The 21,680-nt window shown below is 41.3% G+C and overlaps 2 protein-coding genes across 4 annotated transcripts in view; one reads left to right on the top strand and one right to left on the bottom strand.

Moving 5' to 3' along the window:
• Positions 1-5,454: 5,454 nt before the first annotated feature.
• LOC126456460 (tol-Pal system protein TolA-like) lies at positions 5,455-8,230 on the top strand. Its single transcript, XM_050092209.1, has 2 exons — positions 5,455-5,886; positions 8,093-8,230. The coding sequence occupies exons 1-2, from the start codon at positions 5,455-5,457 to the stop codon at positions 8,228-8,230; spliced, it is 570 nt and encodes a 189-aa protein (XP_049948166.1).
• Positions 7,419-21,680, bottom strand: part of LOC126458126 (beta-1,4-N-acetylgalactosaminyltransferase bre-4-like) — a 506,064-nt gene continuing 491,802 nt past the window's right edge. For all 3 annotated transcript variants that reach the window (XM_050094962.1, XM_050094961.1, XM_050094960.1), the window contains one exon: positions 7,419-11,913. In XM_050094962.1, coding sequence (XP_049950919.1) covers positions 11,553-11,913 — 361 coding nt within the window. In that variant the 3' untranslated portion in view covers positions 7,419-11,552. The remainder of the gene's footprint in view (positions 11,914-21,680) is intronic.

Raw genomic sequence — 21,680 nt, 5'->3', positions numbered from 1 at the left:
CCTAATCATCCCCCCCCCCCCCCCCCCCAACCATCCAGAACTTCCTATAACAGTCTTGTCACAGGCTTATCCTATCCCATCAGAAGCTGGGCTACCTGTGGAAGCAGCAGTGTCATATACCACCTCTGTAGCAATCACTGCATGGCTTTTTATATCGGTATGAGTACCATACAGGTGTCTACCAGGATGAAGAGCCAAGAGCAAAGTAGACTCCCTGCAGCTGAACATAAAATGCTTGATTTTTGTGACAGCTTCACTACATGAGCCATCTGGATCCTCTTCTCCACCACCAGCTTTTCCAAACTGAGCAGATGGGAGTTATCCTTACAACAAATTCTCCAGTCCCCCCAAAATTATTCCAGCCATAACCTACAGTAACCTACTATCCCCATACCCTCCATCCAACAGTTTCCACATCCTCTGACCTTTCACCTCCTCCCTATTTCATCCCATCACCCTCTTTGTGTGCCACACACTGCCAACACACCTGCCCATCTTTTCCCTTCCTCACTCTTCTCTGTTTTTGCTCCTCATTCCACCTCCCCCCTCCCTGCTCCACAGCCTCCCGACACTGCACCTGTAGACAGTATATGCCCTGCATGTTCGCAGACAATACTCTTTTCTTCCTCCACCTGCACCCTGCTATCCCTTCCCTTCCCTGCCACCTCCAGATCACTGTTCTGTTCCGCTTGCAGTTGCATTCCAGCCCATACTGCTGGAGATGGTGGTCATGCATTCACAAGGTGTGCTTGCTTGTGTATGCAACTCAATGTGTCGTCTTTGTGCTGATCAGCAACCTGTCTTTTCCTCATATTGTCAAAGCAACCTCTATCAGATGAACTGCACGTATAATGACTATTCAGTATGCCTCGTGTGTAGTACTTGCTAGGTGCTTTGAATTTCTTTAATTTCATCTGCCACTATAAAATGTGGAATTTTAAGCTTCACCTTTAATAATAAGAAAAGGGGGGAATTTTCATGTAAAAATTTAGATCAATAGTGGAGTCTTGACAGATACATAGACAACACATATGTTTCTTTTCAAATGTTTACAATATTTTTCCCCATACAGGTATTTTCGACAAAATAAAATTTGCAGTGTAATATTGTTTATTAACTGAATGGTACATTAGTAAGGATTTCAATTCATAGCAAGATTATCAAAATGGAATACTATATTTCCTCCAAAAATTTCTGCAGCGAGACAGGGACGGTAATTTGAATGTCTTACAATATCTACAACTGTAATGACAGTTTATTAATACCATTCTGTGAAAAGTAATGTTTTATATTGTTGGATACTTACCAATTTTTTAAAAAAATTGTGCTTCTGCTCAGTTCATGTCCATTTGTACATTAAATTAACTTTTTTGAGAGATTTGAGCTCTGTAATACATACAAGGTGTGATCAAAAAGTAACAAATTTTTGTTTTTATTAAATAATCTCTATCTAGTCATCAAATTCATCTTTGTCCCTTTAAAAGTAATCACTCCTCAGATATACTACACTTATACAAGTGCTTTTTCCAATCTTGGAAGCAGTTCTTGAACTCACTTTACATATTGGTGTTTGGCTCCTCCAGCAATTCTGTATTTACATCATCAATGGAGGTAAAATGACATTCATAGTTCTCTTCAGCTTTTAGAATAGAAAGAATTTGCACGGGGCCACATCCAGCAAATACAGCAGCTGAGGCAATAACACAGTTGTGCTTTTGCGAAAAAATCACAAACAAGCATTGAGGTGCAAGTGGAAACGTCATGATCCAGTTTCTATGAGTGGTTGGGCCACGATTTTTGTAGTTTTCTTTGGACTGCTTCACACAAACAGCGTATAACTTCCAGGTAGTATTCCTCATTGACTGTATGACCATAATGCAGGAACTCTGTAATTGGAGCAAACACTGAGAAGAACCTTCACTTGTGATTGAATTTGTCAATTTTTTTTTCTTTCTCCTCGTCTCTTCGGGCATTTCTACTGGGCAACTAGGCCTTTGTTTCAATGTCATACCCATATTCCCACATTTCATCACTTGTTACAACCTTCTTTTGAAGATTTGGATCATTGTCATACCACTCAAACTCTTGACTTGCTCATAGTAGATTTGACAAAAGACACAGTCACCATTTCAAATGTGGTGCTACATTTAATTCCACCTTTCAAGCAAAATTTAATGCAAATTCTTTGATACACGTTTCGCGAAAGTAAAAATTCACTGAGCACTTGAAAACACACAACCTTTTTGACTGTCAACAATAAACTAAATGTTCAAAATAGCCAAAAATGCAAACACATATTAGGAATGTGTGTGTCAACAAGATAAAGAACAAATTTGTAAATCGGATACCTAAAGCCTGCAAAATTAAAAAAAAAAAAGTCCTGTCACTTTTTGATCGACTTTTACACTAATAGAAGCATAATTAACTTTCTGCAAATCATCATCACTGATTGTAGGTTATTGCATGTATTCTGTCTTAACCAGTTCATGGTCCAATTTCCTTGCTGATACCACTCAATGTTGTAACACTACATCCTCATGAATAACCATTCCCCATGTTTTCAGGCTTCACTTGTGATGGGTATGTCCTGTAGTTGTGCCTTGTGGTCACATGGGAGCTGCCCGAAGCGGCACCACATTTGAGCTGCAAGGAACCTCGGCCAGAAATGCGAATCAGTCTGTGGAAAGCTATTGGGGAAGGACAATGTGGGAAGAGCAGGGATGGGTGTGAGCAGTACGTGCAATGATACAAATTCAAGTGGCCAGCTATGGGTCAGCCTGGTGCACCTCATGGAAATTTTATCAAAGCATTGATATCAGTTCCAATTCACGATGGGCTGATGGTGATTACCATCTTGGCTCTAGGGGAGGCCATGCTGACAATACCCAAGTGGCTAATGACCAGTGGCATGTGCTCCTGAGCAGTGGGGCTCAAGAAGTGTGTTGTGCCAGTGGTGGTTTATGAAAACATCAGTTGTGCGGTTGCTTGCATTCTGATTGTGACTCACTTTCAAGCTGTGCTGGCAGTTTTGAGGGTCCAGAATTTTCCAATTTTTTGGAAGGCCTAAGTGTGTCTGGTTGTAATACATTCAGTTGTCGAGGATTTGTGTGTTTGGAAGGGTGTGCTCTTATATTATTGTTAAGCTGTGTTTACATGGGTGATCATTTTTTTATCTGGTTGCACTAGTGTTTAATTTTGCTGGACATCTGTATCTCATCTATATTCCATAATTGTTTAGACCCGTTTGTGTGTTTTTTAAATTGTCTGTTTTGTATTGCCTTTTGTCAATTGGCACAATTAATATTAGCTTCAGGTGTTTTTTGTGTCGGTCCTTATCATATTTTACTTATGAATATTATCCTGAACTTGTGCCCAGCTATCCTATTCCATTATTGTCCCTTCTAGCTTATTTAGTTAATTAGACATAGCCCTGCTGTTATACTTTGTGCTCCTGTGTCCTCATCACATTAAGTTTATTTTGAGGACCAGGGATTTTCTGTAAGAGATTAACCCTGCAGAGTGTAATTTCCATCACAGTGGACAGCTGTTAATGGTCACTTCTTTGTCATTTTTTAATAAATCCCAAGCCTGTAAATGCATGCAAGGCACAGCACTAGTAGGGAATGCGCACTGCAGTGGACTGCATGCATTTGTTGGATTCTAGCACAAATAATATTTCCTTCTTTTTTATTATGCTTATGCTCTACAGTTTGCAGGATTCCATTATTAATAACTGTTTTTAACTTGGTAAGTATTTACACCACTACAACACCCAGCTATTAGTCATTCCCAGTGTTTCCTGGGCCACACACTTTATTTGATTTTCAGCAAGAAACTAAATTCACACTGAAATAAATGGCTCCAATGCTGTCAAACGACACTTTAACAAGGACCTTTTATTACTGGGTGGTGACTAGTTTTGGACTTAGTGTCTGTTCTCAAACCATCCAGCTTCGTAAGCAATTGAAATACAGACCAGTAAGCATATTTGGAACAGCAACTGCAGACAATCTGCTGTGACAGACACTGTAACTTGCCTACTGTATGTTAAACTATTTGTGTTGCCATTTGGGTTGTCTGCTGTGACTATTCCATACTTGACTGTACTTAATTTCTTACAAAGACAGATGGTTTGAGAATGGACATGACGTCAAACGAGTCACCACCAGTAAATGAAGGACACTTCTCAATACAACTTATGATGAAATTCCAACCATTTTTATCAATAAAGAAAATGTTGTGGTCCTATTTCAGCTTCAGCATGTTGGAGGTCCATAAATATAAATCCACATCCTTTGTAACTTCAAAGTTACAAATCAATGAGTTTACTGGACAATGGAACAGTGTATAACATAACAACATTGGATATACGATGTGGCTGTAAACTGGTAGTGATCTTAGGTTACAGGTTCACAGGAAAACAGGTAAGATCTCAATGCAGTTAAAATGTCTTGCCATTTCTTTTAATTAGGTGTCATACCTGGAAAACAAAGCTTTGAAGAAGCCATTTGATGTAAGTATGAAACAGCTGTACCATGCAAGTTAAGATAAACAAAAAGATTTAAGTCATAAAAGTGTGATTAATGAGAAAAGGTATTGTAACTGATACTTAAGGAAGACAAAGTTAGCAAGAAACCACATATTAGTAGAGATCAATCAAAGATGATAGAAATAAATCTCAAATTTTAGAAAAGCATAAATTATTCATGGAACCCCACCTCACATGCAATACACAGGGAATAGATGGGAAAAACCCGAATCAATAAGAAATATAAAGAGAGAGAATTTTTAAAAGGAATGCAGAACATAGAATTTCAGATGTTTTATGTAGACCCCATGAAAAGTGGTGATATTTTATACTAGTCATTTGAAGGGACCTTTCACTGTATAGCAGAGGTTTCGAAAAATCTATAACAAAACTAGGCCATTTTTACACCAAATACACGAAATGCATTCACAGTTGTGAATATGGACAACCATCAGCTGTACAACAGAATAACAACAATGAAAATTTGTGCCAGACTGGGACTCAAACTTTAATTTCCCTCTTTTATAACAAGCAATCCCCTTACCATTTGGCTATTTGAGCACAACTCGCAGCCACACCCAAACTTCCAAATGTCATCAACTACGTGTATACAATCTATACTCTTACATCCATTATGTATAGTCCTGTACAGGGAGAAATTTTACTTGAAAGTTGCTCACTCTGTGTTGGCGGGTATCCATCGATGCCAGGTGAGCAGTAAGGTGTGCAGGAGAGCTTATTTGGAGTTTTGAAGATAAGCAGAGAAGCACAGGCAGAATGAAGCTACAAGTTCGGACACAAGACTTGCAGTAGGGGTGGGGGTGGGGGTGGGGGTGGGGGGGGGGTGCCACAGGAGAGAACAGTGTTGCAACAGGAAGAGCATCCAGCCACCTCTTAAAACCGTGCCAACTCCTAATAGCTATGGGATGACAGCACAAGAAAGAGGACAAGTACAAGCAAAAGTAGAAGTAGCAGCAGAAGCAAAAGCAAAAGTAAAAGTAGAAGCAGCAGCAGAAGCAAAAGCAAAAGTAAAAGTAGAAGCAGCAGCAGAAGCAAAAGCAAAAGTAAAAGTAGAAGCAGCAGCAGAAGCAAAAGCAAAAGTAAAAGTAGAAGCAGCAGCAGAAGCAAAAGCAAAAGTAAAAGTAGAAGCAGCAGCAGAAGCAAAAGCAAAAGTAAAAGTAGAAGCAGCAGCAGAAGCAAAAGCAAAAGTAAAAGTAGAAGCAGCAGCAGAAGCAAAAGCAAAAGTAAAAGTAGAAGCAGCAGCAGAAGCAAAAGCAAAAGTAAAAGTAGAAGCAGCAGCAGAAGCAAAAGCAAAAGTAAAAGTAGAAGTAGCAGCAGAAGCAAAAGTAGCAGCAGACGTAGCAGCAGCAGCAGCAGCAGCAGCAGCAGCAGACGTAGCAGCAGCAGCAGCAGCAGCAGCAGCAGCAGCAGAAGAAGCAAAAGTAGTAGCAGCAGCAGCAGCAGCAGCAGAAGCAAAAGTAGCAGCAGCAGCAGCAGCAGCAGCAGAAGCAGAAGCAAAAGAAGTAGTAGCAGCAGCAGCAGCAGCAGCAGCAGCAGCAGAAGCAAAAGTAGCAGCAGCAGCAGCAGCAGCAGCAGCAGCAGCAGAAGCAAAAGTAGCAGCAGCAGCAGCAGCAGAAGCAAAAGTAGCAGCAGCAGCAGCAGCAGCAGCAGAAGCAGCAGAAGCAGAAGAAGCAGCAGCAGCAGCAGCAGCAGCAAAAGTAGCAGCAGCAGCAGCAGCAGCAGCAGCAGCAGCAAAAGTAGCAGCAGCAGAAGTAAAAGAAGCAGAAGCAGAAGTAAAAGAAGCAGAAGCAGAAGTAAAAGAAGCAGAAGCAGAAGTAAAAGAAGCAGAAGCAGAAGTAAAAGAAGCAGAAGCAGAAGTAAAAGAAGCGGAAGCAGAAGTAAAAGAAGCAGAAGCAGAGGTAAAAGAAGCAGAAGCAGAGGTAAAAGAAGCAGAAGCAGAGGTAAAAGAAGCAGAAGTAAAAGAAGATGAAGCAGAAGCAAATGTAGAAGAAGAAATAGAAGAAGGTGTTTCCTTTTCTGTTACATTGACCTTTCATGCCATTTCCTTTTAGCAAGAAACAACAAGTAAAGCAAAATGATAAACTGATGACATACTGGTAAGAAACTAACGAGTCAGCTGATTAGACTGAAAATTCACTTGAGGTTTGAATGTTTTCCCTTCATTGCACGACTAGTTTTGGAGTCCTGAAGCTCTATTCCTAGTTCCCACACAATGGTTTGTGTCACTGACAGGTAAATATCAGAAGCAGTTTTAACCTCAAAAATTATGTATGGCATTTGAGAAGTGATAATATAGTAAATAACGTTAATAAAATTTGCTTACATTCAAAAAGAAAGATGGTACAAAGTACAAGGTTCGATATAGTTTTTGAATGAGCCATATGCCAAATGACACTCAGTGGCCCCACAAAGTAACTAATATTAGAGACTTGTATGAAGTCTGTATTTTTGTCTTATTTGATGAAGCAGTAAAAAAAAAGGGAGACTTTTCAAATCTAAAACTTTCACTAACAGAATGTGACAGTGGCAACATCTGCAAAAGAAACAGTTAGTTGAAAAGATAACCAGACATAAAAGAGAATGCATCAAATACTCTAATTTCTTGTTTTACTTAGTACTCTCCAACATCTTGTCTCTCTATGAATCACAGTATTTCTAATCTACTTTTCCTTTCTAACATACGGCCTGCTTTTGTAGATTTAAAAGTTCGATTTCAATGGCTGTTTTATTCCATTAAATTATTCTATAGATATGAAAGTAACAAATATTCTGCCTCCTAACACTAACAAAGACTTTTGTACATAATAACACAATGTTTTTAAAAAGAAGTCTTCAGAAGTAAGTGAAAGGGAAAAGGAAACTCTTGAAATGTTGGAGAGTAGTCCCTCCTCATATATATTTCTAAGCCATACATTTTACAGAAAACAGTTTGTTCATATAATTAGAATGATATGCAATTAAACAGCATATATCTGACAGCATTCCAGCTCATTTATTTACAAAGTTTGAGTTGCAATGGTGCTACATATGCTCCAGCTTCATTTTGTATTTATAATAATTTACATTTTGAATATGTATAGATGAAATTTCATTCACTGACCTGGAACTTTTTTCTGACTTATGAAGCAGCCTTATAATTATTAAAAAAATGTTTTGTTAATGCCTGAAATTGCACATGGACTAACTTCCAGGTAATTACAATGTTAATGAAATGATATTTTACTTAGCAGTATGCTACAGCAAAGTGAATATGATGCAGGTATGTAAAATTTTATTATCGTTAATCAACAACCATAACTGAATTTTTAACTGGTTTTTAGATTTAAACAAATCTGATTACAAACTGGTAGCTAGAATCTGTGTGACAGTAACTTATTATTGTGAACGTAACTGACATTTTAATTTATCTTAAGAACTTATACTGCATCATAAATTAGTTTGATAAATTAAGTGTGTCAAAGAAGTGAAGTGTCTGTTACTCCTTCAAAATTCAAAGTCCACAGAAATTTGTTATGTCTGTCCATCTGTCTTTCTTTTTTTCAGAGAAGTGGCCAGATGTGGGGGGAGGGGAGTGGGGGTGGGGGAGGGGGAAGGAGGAGCATTGAGAGAAATACATTTGCATCACTTCTGTCGTCGTCCTTCCCCCCGACATCTCATTTGCATTTTAGTATGATGCAGTGATACGACAATGCACTTTCACTTTTTTCAATACCTAGAAACTTTTTTGTATTCAGATTTCAGTTTGGAAGAAAATGTTAAATTCATTCAGATAAAGCAAGACAACATGGGCAATTCCTGAAAAATATACTGTTCCAGTTACACTAAAAGGAAATAAAATTAATATTAAAATATAGCCTACAAAACAACTCTTGTAAAAATGTATTATATCCCTGCACTTATCCAGAAGACAATGTCCTATAATACATTTAGCATCTCCTTACAAATTTATGAAGTGTAAATTTCAGCAGGAAACCTAGCTAAATCAAATATACTGAAATGAATGTTCACAACAAACAGTAATGGAAATTATTATTATAACATGTGACTGTTTTATGACCATACTTTCTCATTAGATTCCAATGAGAAGCATAATATAAACTGACTAATTCAAAACAAAAATTATTACTGCATACCACCTGTTACTTTTTAAGGGATCTGTAATACCTGTTCACTCTGTTTAAAACTGGAAGACTGCTTTGATTTCACTGTGATGTTACACTTTGTTAAGAATTTCCACTGGGCATGTTCAAAGTTTTTCCCCCCTCTACTGCTGTCTGCTGCAATTTTTATAGTTCTCTATTTGCTAAAAAAGGGAGCCTGGTAAGTGGTATGTATATCCTGTGTAAACATTAACTGAATAATGCACAACTGGGAGAAGAGCAGTTTCACATTTATAGCAATTGCCTCCTTTTATTAATAGTTCATTGATTGTTGACTGTTTCAAATCATTCACCATTCATGTGATCCCTGCCTGCAGAGAGAGAGAGAGAGAGAGAGAGAGAGAGAGAGAGAGAGAGAGAGAGAGAGAGAGAGAGAGAGAGAGGAGAGCTGGAATCTACAATAGCATAGGGTCATGTTAACAATTTTACTTTTAAGGCTCATAAATATGAATTTATTTCAATGACATGAGAAGAATTGTTTTTCTTACATAATATTGTAGTATGTTTCTATTTTATTTCCTCTAAGAAATAATTTGCCACAAATCAGAAGACCAATTTACAAGATATAAATATTTTTGGGCCAATAATTTTGTGTTTACTTTTCTGCTCTGACTACAAGGGAAGTTCAGCACATCATCCTGTGTACCGAATGAGTAGTGAGAAAAGTTATATGAGACAATGTTTAGCTTTCTACAACTCATTCACACAGAAGCTGGATTTCTCACTCTTCCAGCCTACTGCACTTAACCTCTTGACGAATTCTCAAACATGTCATACAACTTCAGTATCAACTTTTTACAGATGTCAAATGCTTACTATCAACACCTTTAAAAAAATAGTTCTGATATTATTCCAATTAAAATTAAAATTTATTGACAAAATATCCCTGTTACTTATGAAACAATTATTTTATCTGGAACACGTGTAAATATGTAAGCTCCTCATTTTCAGAAGAAAATCTTTCCTGTTTCTTAATTGTTTATTGTAAGTAAAGTTCATAATTTTGATACCACACGCTATTCATCTGATTAACAATAGAGTTTCACACATAAAATTCTTAGAAAAAATTTCTAACTGTTCTATCTCCCTAACCACTATTAATCACAGATATTTACCATCACATAAAAATAAAATATCACAAAAATCACAAGAATATGCAGGCCTCTAATTTTTTTTATAATTATTAGATGACAAATTTTGAACATTTTAACAACAAAAACAATGAACTGGTCCCAATGGGATACTCAGTTGAATAGGAATATAGATGGACAACACACACAAGAAAGAAAATCTGTAGAACAAGCAACAGAAATGATATGTACCATTCAATCACTCCGACTAGTTTTTGAAATTCAACTACATACATTCTACCACAAATATTTGCACATGCTTTGTTACATACTGCCTGCATTGCAATTACATCAACATTACCTAACAATTATATTCTCAGCAGTTTCACAGACCAATCTTCTTTAGGTTATGGAAGGTAGCAATTATGCTCTAACAAGAAAATCATATTAATATCAATAGTTTTTCATATTTTGTGCAGAACTGATTTGGAATGTGTAAACTGCCAGAACCAACATACAATTGTAAGGCACATATATTCACACTGACAATAAACAGTTGCAGATTAAACAGCACTTCCACAGTACACTAACTGAAAATATTAGCAAAACCTCTATACTACACAATCATACTCTTAAGCTGACACAGTGGAGATTCTCATCTCAGTTCCTGAACAGTTCTCAAGGACTTTGACTAAACTCTAATGTCTTCAAACTTGCTCTTACAGGCCAGCTGCAAAAGAGCAATCCTTCATGTAGGAGTTACATACACAAAAGCAATAATATTACTTCCTGTTTCTGTATCTGTGCTACTCACTGGTAGATGCTAATATTACTACACATAATCAATTGAAAAACTATAACAGTTTTTTTGGTACACAGAAAATTTGGCGACAAATTCAGCACCACTATGCGACACATTACAACTGACCACAACCTGTCTCAACAACACCAGTCCAGAGGTTTATCACTGATGAGACTATAGCACCATGCAGTATAAATGTGGCAGTTAATAATTAATGTTTTACTAACAACTGCGAGGTATGGCAGTCTCATGAATTCAATAGCTTATCCATTAAACATTCATCTGACAGAATATGAAGCACTATTTTTTGTGGTGAACATCCTCGGCACACTATTGCACTGCAATAGACACAAAGTAGAAAGCTATAGAGTTATTTCATTTAAACTCAAAATCCGCACAACCCAATAGCTTAACAGATTCTATTACTGTAACATAAATAACCTGATGACTTCTTCTTAGTTTGATTTAAAAAGCTGGATATTTTAAATCCACCATAAAAGTCAAATTTGGGGCAATATTGTTCATTAATAACATTCCCCATAGACTATATGAAATTTCAGAATGTTGTACAAGCTTACAAATTCAAACAAACATGAACAAGACATGAAGGGATAAAGATTGTGATTACACATAGTAGCATTATATTTTTCAAAAGTTTCAGGCGAGTACATGAACTAACTTTATAGATGGAAATTATTCAAGGGGAAGGGGACAAACCTTCCCATAAAACCAGTAGTTTTCCATCAAATCCACTCAATGAAAGAAGCACCCATTAGATTCAGTGATACACATGTTGACTGTACCATGAAATATTATGTGATGTTTTATAATGTGATGAGATTACACAAGAATACTTCCAGTCAGTTGTGCAGGTATCAGAAAAGTGCTGACTCATTCACGTGATGACTGATGGGCATACAGCCAAGTATCCAGTTTCAGCCATGCCAAAGCCCCACAAAGTTGGCGGCCCATCAGCTGGGTGCAGTAGGCGATGGCAGGCGGACAAGCAGCTGTGTGTGTGAGCGATACAATAGAGTCCGCTCACATTCATAGTGCAGGCTGTTGAGCCCATCAGTGCGAAAACGACGGCGACCCGTGTTGAGGAACTCGTAGCGCTTAGGATTAGCACGCTGTTTTCGATGTGTGAGCATCTTGTAGCGTGCTATGTTGGCTGGGTACCGTGAGATGTGGTACCCATGGAAACGAATGCGATTTGACATATCGTCATCTTCACCACCCCAGCCCCAGAACATGTTGCTGAAGCCATTCACTTTCTGGAACTGCTCCCGTGTCATGGCACTTACTCCTCCAAAAATGTCAGCATATGGCAGTCTGCAAAATAGTAACTGTCTCAAGATCACAGTCTCATTAGCATGTAAACTGTAGCAAAGTATAAAGGAAAAGCGAGCCCCTGAGAATGGCTCTGAAGGTCAAAATAAAGGGAAGCGCTATTGGTGTGCAGTTTTCACAGAACGAATTCGTGGTCAGGGGCTTGTATTGTTAGCCAGTCAACAGACTGCATAAAAAAATACATTTTCTAAGTATTTGTACAAACATACATGTTTTTAATGGAATAATGCCTATCAACATTACTACACTAAAAGTAGGATAAATTAGAATGTCAGTGGTATTTGTTGCAGGATTCCAGTGAGAGTCATTTATGAGATATCATATCTCGAAAAATTCCCACACTAACACTTGTACAACACCTGTGGTAGCACACACTAAAAAACAACACAAGAGCATACACTAGCTATGTGGATTCTGACCAGTAATGAGACAATCGACCATCACTGATTCTGTTCAAAATGACCACCGGCAGCAGCAGTACAGTCAGGTATGGAATGACTGCTGCACACGTACTAGCATTTCAGTGGAGATGTCCGAGCAGGCTGCAGTAATATGTTACAATGCTTATCATTGGATGTAGTTGGTATGTATTTGTGAACAAATTCTTTCAGCTTTCCCCACAGAAAAAATGTCTACAGGCATCAAATCTGAAGAAAGGGCCAGCCAGTCTGAAGACGAACCTCTTCTAGCATCTGTAGAAGATGATCTGTTAGGAGACAGTGATACTTGGGCACATTCAGTGTTCCACATATGAAAAACAGCCCATGAGCTGATGGTTCACTAACACACACCACACCTTTACATTCCATGTACATTGACATTCCACTTGACAGCGCCAAGTGGGGTTGTACACAGTCGATGTTTCAGAGGTTTACTTGGCCATGATTGATAAATGCAGCTTCATCACTGAACAAGATACATGACACACCTGGAGTATCATGTGTTAATGTCCATGTACAGAAGTTAATACGATTCTCATAATTATTTCCATGCAGCTCTTGATGGAGAGAGATGTGATAAGGATGGAACCTACGTCACTGGAGAATATGTAAACTATTTGCCTGACTACTGCCACTTTGTCGTGTGACTGTACAGGATCTAACATGTCAATCAACTGCAACAGCAGCAAGAACATTAATTTGCCCCTCTTCAGTCATCATTTGTTTCTTCTATTGTGTTGTCTGTGTGTTCCACTATCACTTTCACATAACTGGTTAAAAAGATTGAGAAATAATTGACAAGACTGTTGATGTTTACTGGGATTTCTTGCCACATGCACTGTACAAGAAAGAACAGCATTCAGGGTGTATACATGGGCAAGGAAAAAAAATTGCCATATTTTCCCCCAGATTTCCCAGTTAAAAATACACTTTTTCTGTGTTAAGCGACAGTATACTTTTCCTCAACATTGTAAAACTTATCAATCCTTTGAATGGTTATGGTTTTATACACCAGTGTAGAATTTCCTGCCATTTTAGAACGTGAAACTCAGGGGGAAAAGACCACATTTTGGAAAGATCTTTGACATGCAGCAACACGTATGCTGCATATTTTCGCATTACGAAGGTATAAATTCGAATTCCACCAAACACCGCATGTTACTTTCTGAAGCATTGAAATCAAGATTGCGATGCACTTTTGTAAGCTAGTCATAGCTCATGTCATGTGATCTCGCCAGCCAATGAAAGCATGGACACGTGAGGTAGTTAGCCAATAGCAAGATCACTGACAAGGGGCACGAACACACCAATAAATGTCAATGGTTTAAATTAACATACACAGTGTAGATACAAGAAAAGCAAAGCTTTCACATAAAATATTGTGTCTCTAAGATTAAAAAGCTGCAAGAGGAACTAAGCTTCCACATATAATATTGATCTTTTTTTGCTCGTGTTACACTTTAAGATACATCACACAAATGTGCCCAAAATTTTTTTCAATAATGACGTAAATATGGGATGACCTGGGTTCGAAATTGTTCTAAATGGTCGTCCTCAAAGAGTTTATTTTTAAATGAGAGTTAAATGCTCTGCGATTTAAGAAATTCATCATACATACTTGCGCATGGTTCATCTTGAGTAAAAGGACATTTACTTTGAAAGTAACACTTTTCCAACCACCATTCGCAATATTTTTCTGCAACCTGTTAGAAATAGGTTTGTTTCAGCAGTCGCCAGAGAGCACCAATAACGCGTCACTGCGCTTGCGCAGCTACAATGACGCAGGAAGCCCAGATGCTCGTACATGTAAAACATTGAAAGATCTTACATTATGTCATAAAAGGAAACAAGACTTCAAAAGCATTGTAATTTCACGAACCATACTAAAATGCATAATTTGGCTTAAAGTGCATAACCGTATGTCCAGATTCAGATGTAAATTTTCTTGGAGAACCAATACTGTATTATCTCATGTTTGGCTCTTTATTATGGCATAATGCCAAACGTGCTAGTAGATGGAAAATGTGCACCTGAAATGCAGCAAACAGTTGAAACTAGCCAATAGTGTGAAATTAAACACTTCATTTCAAATAAATTGACTGCCTTAGTGGAAAAGATTAATAAAAGTCAAATCTATTTAGCAAACTGACAAAAATAACTTCTTTGTACTGTAAGGCGATTAATGCTTGACTGTCAGAAAGGTGGAAATAAAATCTGAAACTAATAACATATTTCAGCATCCCGTAATCATGCAAATGCATTTTAATTCATTTTATAGCTCCCGCTTAAAGAAACCCGTTTTGTTTTCATTTGACAGGAGAGCATTACATGAAGAGGAAACAGCAAAATCTCTGAATGTATACACAGGTCACATGAAGACTGCTCACCTCCCCACTACAGCTCAGAATATCTACAATATTTCCGAACCAAGGCACTACTAGAAAGCGGTCAGCTTTTTCTGCACTGATAAATCCCATTGTCCACTCACAGCCTACTGCTTGGACAGTCATGCACTAACTGACTAGCAAGTCGCAATGCACTCAAGGAACACATAAGCACACTGTAAGGAAACATTACAACATCATACCTAGCCCTATGCATGTAGAATGGCACAAACTCTGCACAATCTTTACAATAATTTGTTACATCATCAGCAAGTTTAATATTCTTACATACAAGACCGCCTTTGACCCACACACGTGCTCCAACTTGTTCATTGATCTTATGATGTTCCTGGTCCTTAATACCAATGGCTTTGTAGATGTAAAGTAGGATTTACCCAAATCTCTGGTATATACCTCCCCGATCTGAAAGGTACGATAGGCAATGACATGCCTACTATTAAAGGTCTCAAGTCTTGGAACTGTTTTAACTTTATCACCAATATACCGCACTGCCGCAATAGTTAACCAACCATTACCACAAAGCGCAGCACCAACTTTGGTAACAGTGAAATTCAGTACACACCCACAAAATATAGAGGAGCCCTGCAATATAACTTTGGCTCCAACACCATCATCTGTAGTAATCTCCACATAATTGATAGCCTTGTAAACGATCATGCAGGAACGTCTTCTTAACTTCCTGTAATGGGGCATCTTTTGTGTGAGCGATCCAATGCTGCTGTTGCATGAGCGGCTACATGAAGACTAACACCTTCTTACCAAATTCGTTACTTATATAAGCAAAAATATTGCCTCCTTGAGCCCCTAGTTCTCGATGTACGCTTATTGGTCAGTGGCCACTATACAAACAAACACAGGATTTTGATGTGCACCGGACTTAGAAAATTTTGCACTTTGAGGTGATGTCATACACTAACCGCCAACCATGCATCGAGAACCAGGAGCTCAAGGAGGCAACATTTTTGTTTATAATAAGTAATGAATTTGGTAAGAAGGTATCAGTCTTCATGCAGCCACTCATGCAACAGCATTGGACCGCTCACACAAAAGATGCCCCGTTAAAGGAGGTTTAGAAGACTTTCCCACATGACCATTTACACGACTATTGATGATGTGGATAGTACTACAGTTGGCGGTGTTGGACCACAAGTTACATTGCAGGGCCCCTCTATATTTGGTGTTCTGAATTTACAGTGTACAAGTGAACTACATTAGCTGCATTTTTGCATGGACATGGTGTAAATCCTTGGAGTGTCTGGTATAATATATATAATTTGAACAATACCACAACATGTGATCTCTCTCAAACGACACACTAGAGTCCTGCAACAAACAGCACCAATTTCTGTTGGCTAGCAATAAAAGCCCTGGACTACCAGTCCATTCTGTGGAAACTGCACATCAGTAGTATTTTCCATTTCCGCAATACTTGCAGTGCAAACTTTACACGAGTAAGACACACACACACACACACACACACACACACACACACACACACACACACACACACACACACACACACAAATGCAATCTCAGTAAAAGAAGAGAAAATACATTAATTATTATAAACTCAATATATTTCTCCGTGTACAAAGGTCACTTTCTGCATATTACTGTTAATTCTCCTTGTACCTTTTAGAAGCAAATTGCAAAATATTAACTGGAATGAGGCAGATGAAGCAATGGATGTAAACTCAAAACACTGCATTTTTTAGGAAGCCTCTCTCTGCCTTGAACAGCTGTTTCACAATGAAAACTGAAATAAGGCACCAGTATTGTCTCGTGCAACTTGTCACTGGCACAAGTCTCAGTTAACTTTTCCCATTTTCTGACAACAGGGATGAAAGCTCCCAACCCTGAACTGCAGGAAGATTGTTATTCTGTTAAGATATGTTTCTAGTACACAACACCTATTAGAAAATTTAGAAGTAAGAAAAGCAGCAGCAGTACCTTATCAGGAGTAGTAGTAGTAGTAGTAGAACGGGCAGTCAAATGAAAGCGAGACAGATGGGAAGAGTAAGTAAACTGTTTATTATTTCAAAAGTAATCAACCTAACTGTTAATACATTTTTTCCACCGTGAGACAAGCTGGTCAATGCCTTCATGGAAAAATATTTGCAGTTGCCTATGGACTTATGATGGTACCCTGACGTGCACCTCTTCATCTGAAGCAAATCGATGGTCACAAAAGTCTTTCTTCAGAGCTCTAAAAATAAAAAAAATAAACAATGTGTAATGGCTTCCCCATGAAACTTCTGCAGTGTTCTTTGAACAACCTTGGCAACATGTGGGCAGCAAACTTCTACACATCCTCAACAAAGCCCAAACTGTCCCCCATGCATAATTTTGGAGCCCTAAAGAACTCATTTGTGGCTATTGATTTGCTTTGGGCGAAGATGTGCATGCCTGGGTACAAGGTCACGGATATATAGGCAACCACAAACATTTTTCAATGAAGACACCGATCATCTTGTCCCACAGTGCAATAAATATATTACCACTTATGAACATTAGTTTTGAAATAATGAACAGTTTACTTACTTTTTCCATCTGTCATTTTCTTTTTCTGTTTGGGGTTTAAGGGCGCTCAACTACTGAGGTCATTAGCGCCTAGTCACAATTGTTAGAGCACATAGAATCTAGTAAAACTCAAGGGGGGGGACACCAAAAAGTTCTTACAAAGATGCAAAGGAAATAAGTGAAGGAGTTAGATGTCTTTGGACAAGCCAGTCAGAGTAATGAAACGAAGAACACGAGCAGCTGCTCGAGCGTCATCAGCTAAAATATCCTGTGAAGTAGATGGCAGAGACAGGACAACACGAGATTGACTAAAACGGGGATACGACAATAAAACATGGCACACTGTTAATGCATGACCACAAAGGCACTGCGGGGCTGGGTCACCGGAGAGCAGGTAGCGGTGGCTAAACCGGCAATGCCCAATCCGCAACCTGGTCAGAAGGACCACATCTCGCCGAGATGGTCGGGAGGAGGTTGTCCAAGCAGTTGGGAACGGTTTTACTGCCCGGAGCTTGTTTCCTTGAAGTGATGACCAAGTATCCCACCACAAAGACACAAGCATCCTACAAACAACCCCACTAATGTCAGATGACGGGACACAATGGGAGGCTGGCCGAGGCAGGAGGACTGGAGCCTTGGCTGCAGCATCAGCAGCCTCATTCCCAGGCACTCCTACATGGCCGGGAGCCCACAGAAAGCTCACAGGAGAGCCATCAGCAGCAGAAGAAGAAGAATGGAGGAACTGCTGGATCCGTTGCACCAAGGGATGGACCGGATATGGAGCTCCAAGGCTCTGAAGAGCACTGAGTGAATCAGAGCAGAGTACATACGATGAGTGGTGGTGGCGGCGGGCATACTGAACGGCCTGATGGAGAGCAAAAAGCTCGGCCGTAAAGCTGGAACACTGGTCGAGGAGCTGGTATTTAAAGGTGTCGGCCCTGACGACAAAGGCACAGCCGACACCATCGTCAGTTTTGGAGCCATCAGTGTAAATAAAGGTGTGACTGGCAAGTCGCGCACGAAGTTCAACGAACCGTGAGCAATACACTGCAGCCGGAGTACCCTCCTTCGGGAGCGAGCTAAGGTCGAGATAAATATGAACCGGAGCCTGGAGCCATGGTGGTGTCGGGCTCTCACCCTCTCTGAAGGTGGTAGGGAGGGCAAAATCCAATTGTCGAAGCAGGCGACGAAAGCGGACTCCAGGGGGCAGCAGGGCAGACACATACAACCCATACTGACGGTCGAGAGAATCGGCGAAGAAGGACTGGTAAGAGGGGTGGTCGGGCATTGACAACAGCCGGCAGCCGTACCGACAAAGCAGTACGTCGCACCGGTAGGTCAATGGTAATTCGGCAGCTTCAGCATAAAGACTCTCGACGGGACTAGTGTAGAATGCTCCGGTCGCAAGACGTAACCCCCAATGGTGGATGGAGTTGAGACGGCGTAAGAGGGATGGCCGAGCAGACGAGTAGACGAGGCTCCCATAATCCAGCTTTGATCGGACTATGGACCGATACAAGCGAAGCAGGACAGTGCGATCTGCTCCCCAAGATGAACCACTAAGAACTCTGAGGACATTAAGGGAACGTGTACAACGGGCAGCCAAATAAGAGACGTGCGGAGACCAACAAAGTTTCCTGTCCAGTGTGAGCCCTAGAAACTTAGTTGTTTCCACGAATGGGAGAACAATGGGACCGAGATGTAAGGATGGTGGAAGGAACGCTTTATATCGCCAAAAGTTGATGCAAACCGTCTTCTCTTCAGAGAACCGGAAGCCATTTGCCACACTCCATGAGTATAGGCTGTCTAGACAACGCTGAAGGCAGCGCTCCAGGAGGCATGTTCTTTGGGCACTGCAGTAGATCGCGAAGTCATCGACAAAAAGAGAGCCTGAGACATTAGGTGGAATGCAATCCATAATTGGATTGATCACAATGGCAAAAAGGGCTACGCTCAAGACGTCAGACAATACGGAACCCACACGTACCCTAAACTTGCGATCTGTTAAAAAGGAATCGATAAAAATGGGCAGGCAACCGCGTAGACCCCACCTGTGCATAGTGCGGAGGATACCTCCTCTTCAACAGGTATCATAAGCCTTCTCCAAATCGAAGAACACTGCTACCGTTTGGCGCTTTCGCAAAAAGTTGTTCATGATGAATGTCGACAAGGTCACAAGGTGGTCAACAGCGGAGCGGCGGCGGCGGCGACGAAAGCCGCATTGAACATTGGTAAGTAGCCATCGAGATTCAAGAATCCAAACTAACCGAGCGTTAACCATGCGCTCCATCACCTTACAGACACAGCTTGTAAGAGAAATGGGGCAGTAACTAGAAGGAAGGTGTCTATCCTTCCCGGGTTTGGGTATAGGAACAACGACGGCGTCACGCCAACGCATGGGGACTTGACCTTCGGTCCAGACGCGATTGTAGGTACGAAGAAGGAAGCTTTTGCCTGCCAGAGAAAGGTGGGCCAGCATCTGAACGTGAATGACATCTGGCCCCGGAGCAGAGGACCGGGACAGTGCAAGTGCACATTCGAGTTCCCGCATAGTAAAGGGGGCATTATAAGTTTCCAGATTCAGCGAGTGGAAGGAAGGTCGCCGAGCCTCTTCTGCCTCTTTCCTGGGAAGGAAGGCAGGGTGGTAATGGGCGGAGCTTGAAACCTCCGCGAAAAAGCGGCCGAAGGCGTTGGAGACATCCACAGGATCAACAAGGAACTCAGTACCTGAAGTCAGGCCAGGTACCGAGGAGTGGGCCTTAATGCCCGACAGCCGGCGCAGGTCACCCCAGACGACGGAAGAGGGAGTAAAACTGTTAAAGGAGCTGGTGAAAGAAGCCCAACAAGCTTTTTTGCTGTCTTTGATGACTCTACAGCATTGCGCTCAGTGTCGTTTGTATCCAATACAATTCGCCAACGTAGGATGGCGGCGAAAGGTGCGTAAAGCACGTCGTCGAGCACGGATAGCGTCCCTACAAGCCTCGTTCCACCAGGGGACGGAAACGCGACGTGAAGAAGAAGTAGTACGAGGAATGGAACGTTCGGCAGCATTGATGATAACAGCCGTGAGGTATTCGACCTGACTGTCACAACTGAGAAAATCGTGGTCCGGAAAGGTCGCCAGGGAGGAGTAAAGTCTCCAGTCAGCTTTCGGTATGTTCCAGCTCAAAGGACGTGGGGATGGGGTGTGGTGCAGGAGACGAACGACAAAGGGGAAGTGGTCGCTCGAATAGGTGTCAGAAAGGACATACCACCCGAACCGACGGGCAAGAGTGGTAGAACGGATCGAGAGGTCCAAGTGGGAGTAGGTATGAGTAGAGTCCGAGAGGGAAGTCGGGGCGCCAGTATTGAGGCAGACAAGATTGAGATGGTTGAAGACATCCGCCAAGAGGGAGCCTCTCTGACAGGATGCAGGAGAGCCCCAAAGGGGATGATGGGCATTGAAGTCGCCAAACAATAAGAACGGCGGGGGAAGCTGAACGATCAGGTGCATCATGTCAGCCCGACTAACAGCAGATGACGGTGGAGTGTAGATGGTACAAACTGAAAAAGTAAAAGCAGAAAGAGTAATACGGACAGCTATTGCTTGGAGTGGGGTGGTCAATGGGATGGGATGGTAATAGACATCGTCCCAAACGAGCAGGAGGAGCAGTTGTAATTCCTCCCGATTAGATCGAATACCTCTTATGTTCCAATGTAACAAAGCCATCGCTAGTCAGAAAAAAGGGGGAACGAAACGGGTGAAGAGCTGGTCACCTCGACGGCCGCTGAGGGCCAGGTTTCGAGGGAACAACGCTACAACCGGCGGGAGGCGGATCCTGTTCCATCGAGTCGTCGCCAGCTGCGGCCGTTTTCCCGGGTTGCGTAGGAGGGGCAGCATCATTCGCCGACGAGAGGCCAGCTGAGCGCCTGGCAGCAGAGCGTCCCGGCGAAACTGAGGACAGCCGGGAGCAGCGACTCACGGATGGAGCATCAGACGAAACGCGCCGGGGTGGAGAGGGGGATAAAGACTTCTTCTTGGAGGCCTTCTGGGAAGTCCGATGAGGCACGGGGATGGTGGGATGGACCCGAAGAAGGTCCTCACGTGCGGGGTCCGTTTTGGAACGCCGGACCTCGGAAGCCGGGGTCCGGAACGTTTCCCCGATGGATGCCTGAGAAGAGGATCGCTTCTCAGGCGGCGGAGGGGGAGGAGGAGGAAGGGTGGCCCCTGGGGCAGAGGGGGCAGGGGCTGCGAGGGAGGAGGATTTGGAAGGGAGGGATTTGGGAGGCGGAGGCATAGACCCCAGATGGGGTGAGGAGGTGGAGGGTGGACAGGATAGGGGTGAGGATACTGTGGAAGGAGCGGACACGACTGAGGCAAACGAAGTTGACAACGGCACGGGAT

Source organism: Schistocerca serialis, chromosome 2 (assembly GCF_023864345.2).
Source record: "Schistocerca serialis cubense isolate TAMUIC-IGC-003099 chromosome 2, iqSchSeri2.2, whole genome shotgun sequence".
In the NCBI taxonomy this organism is placed as follows: domain Eukaryota; kingdom Metazoa; phylum Arthropoda; class Insecta; order Orthoptera; family Acrididae; genus Schistocerca; species Schistocerca serialis.
The sequence above is the reverse complement of the archived record's forward strand: the minus strand, read 5'-3'. Positions and strand labels throughout refer to the sequence as shown.

What these genes read in the sequence shown, in the direction of transcription:
- LOC126456460 (XM_050092209.1), top strand. Translation starts at nt 5,455, where the DNA reads ATGACAGCACAAGAAAGAGGACAAGTACAAGCAAAAGTAGAAGTAGCA. An exon ending in AAGCAAAAGTAGCAGCAGAC is followed by an intron (nt 5,887 to 8,092) that starts GTAGCAGCAGCA and finishes TCTTTTTTTCAG; the next exon opens with AGAAGTGGCCAGATGTGGGG.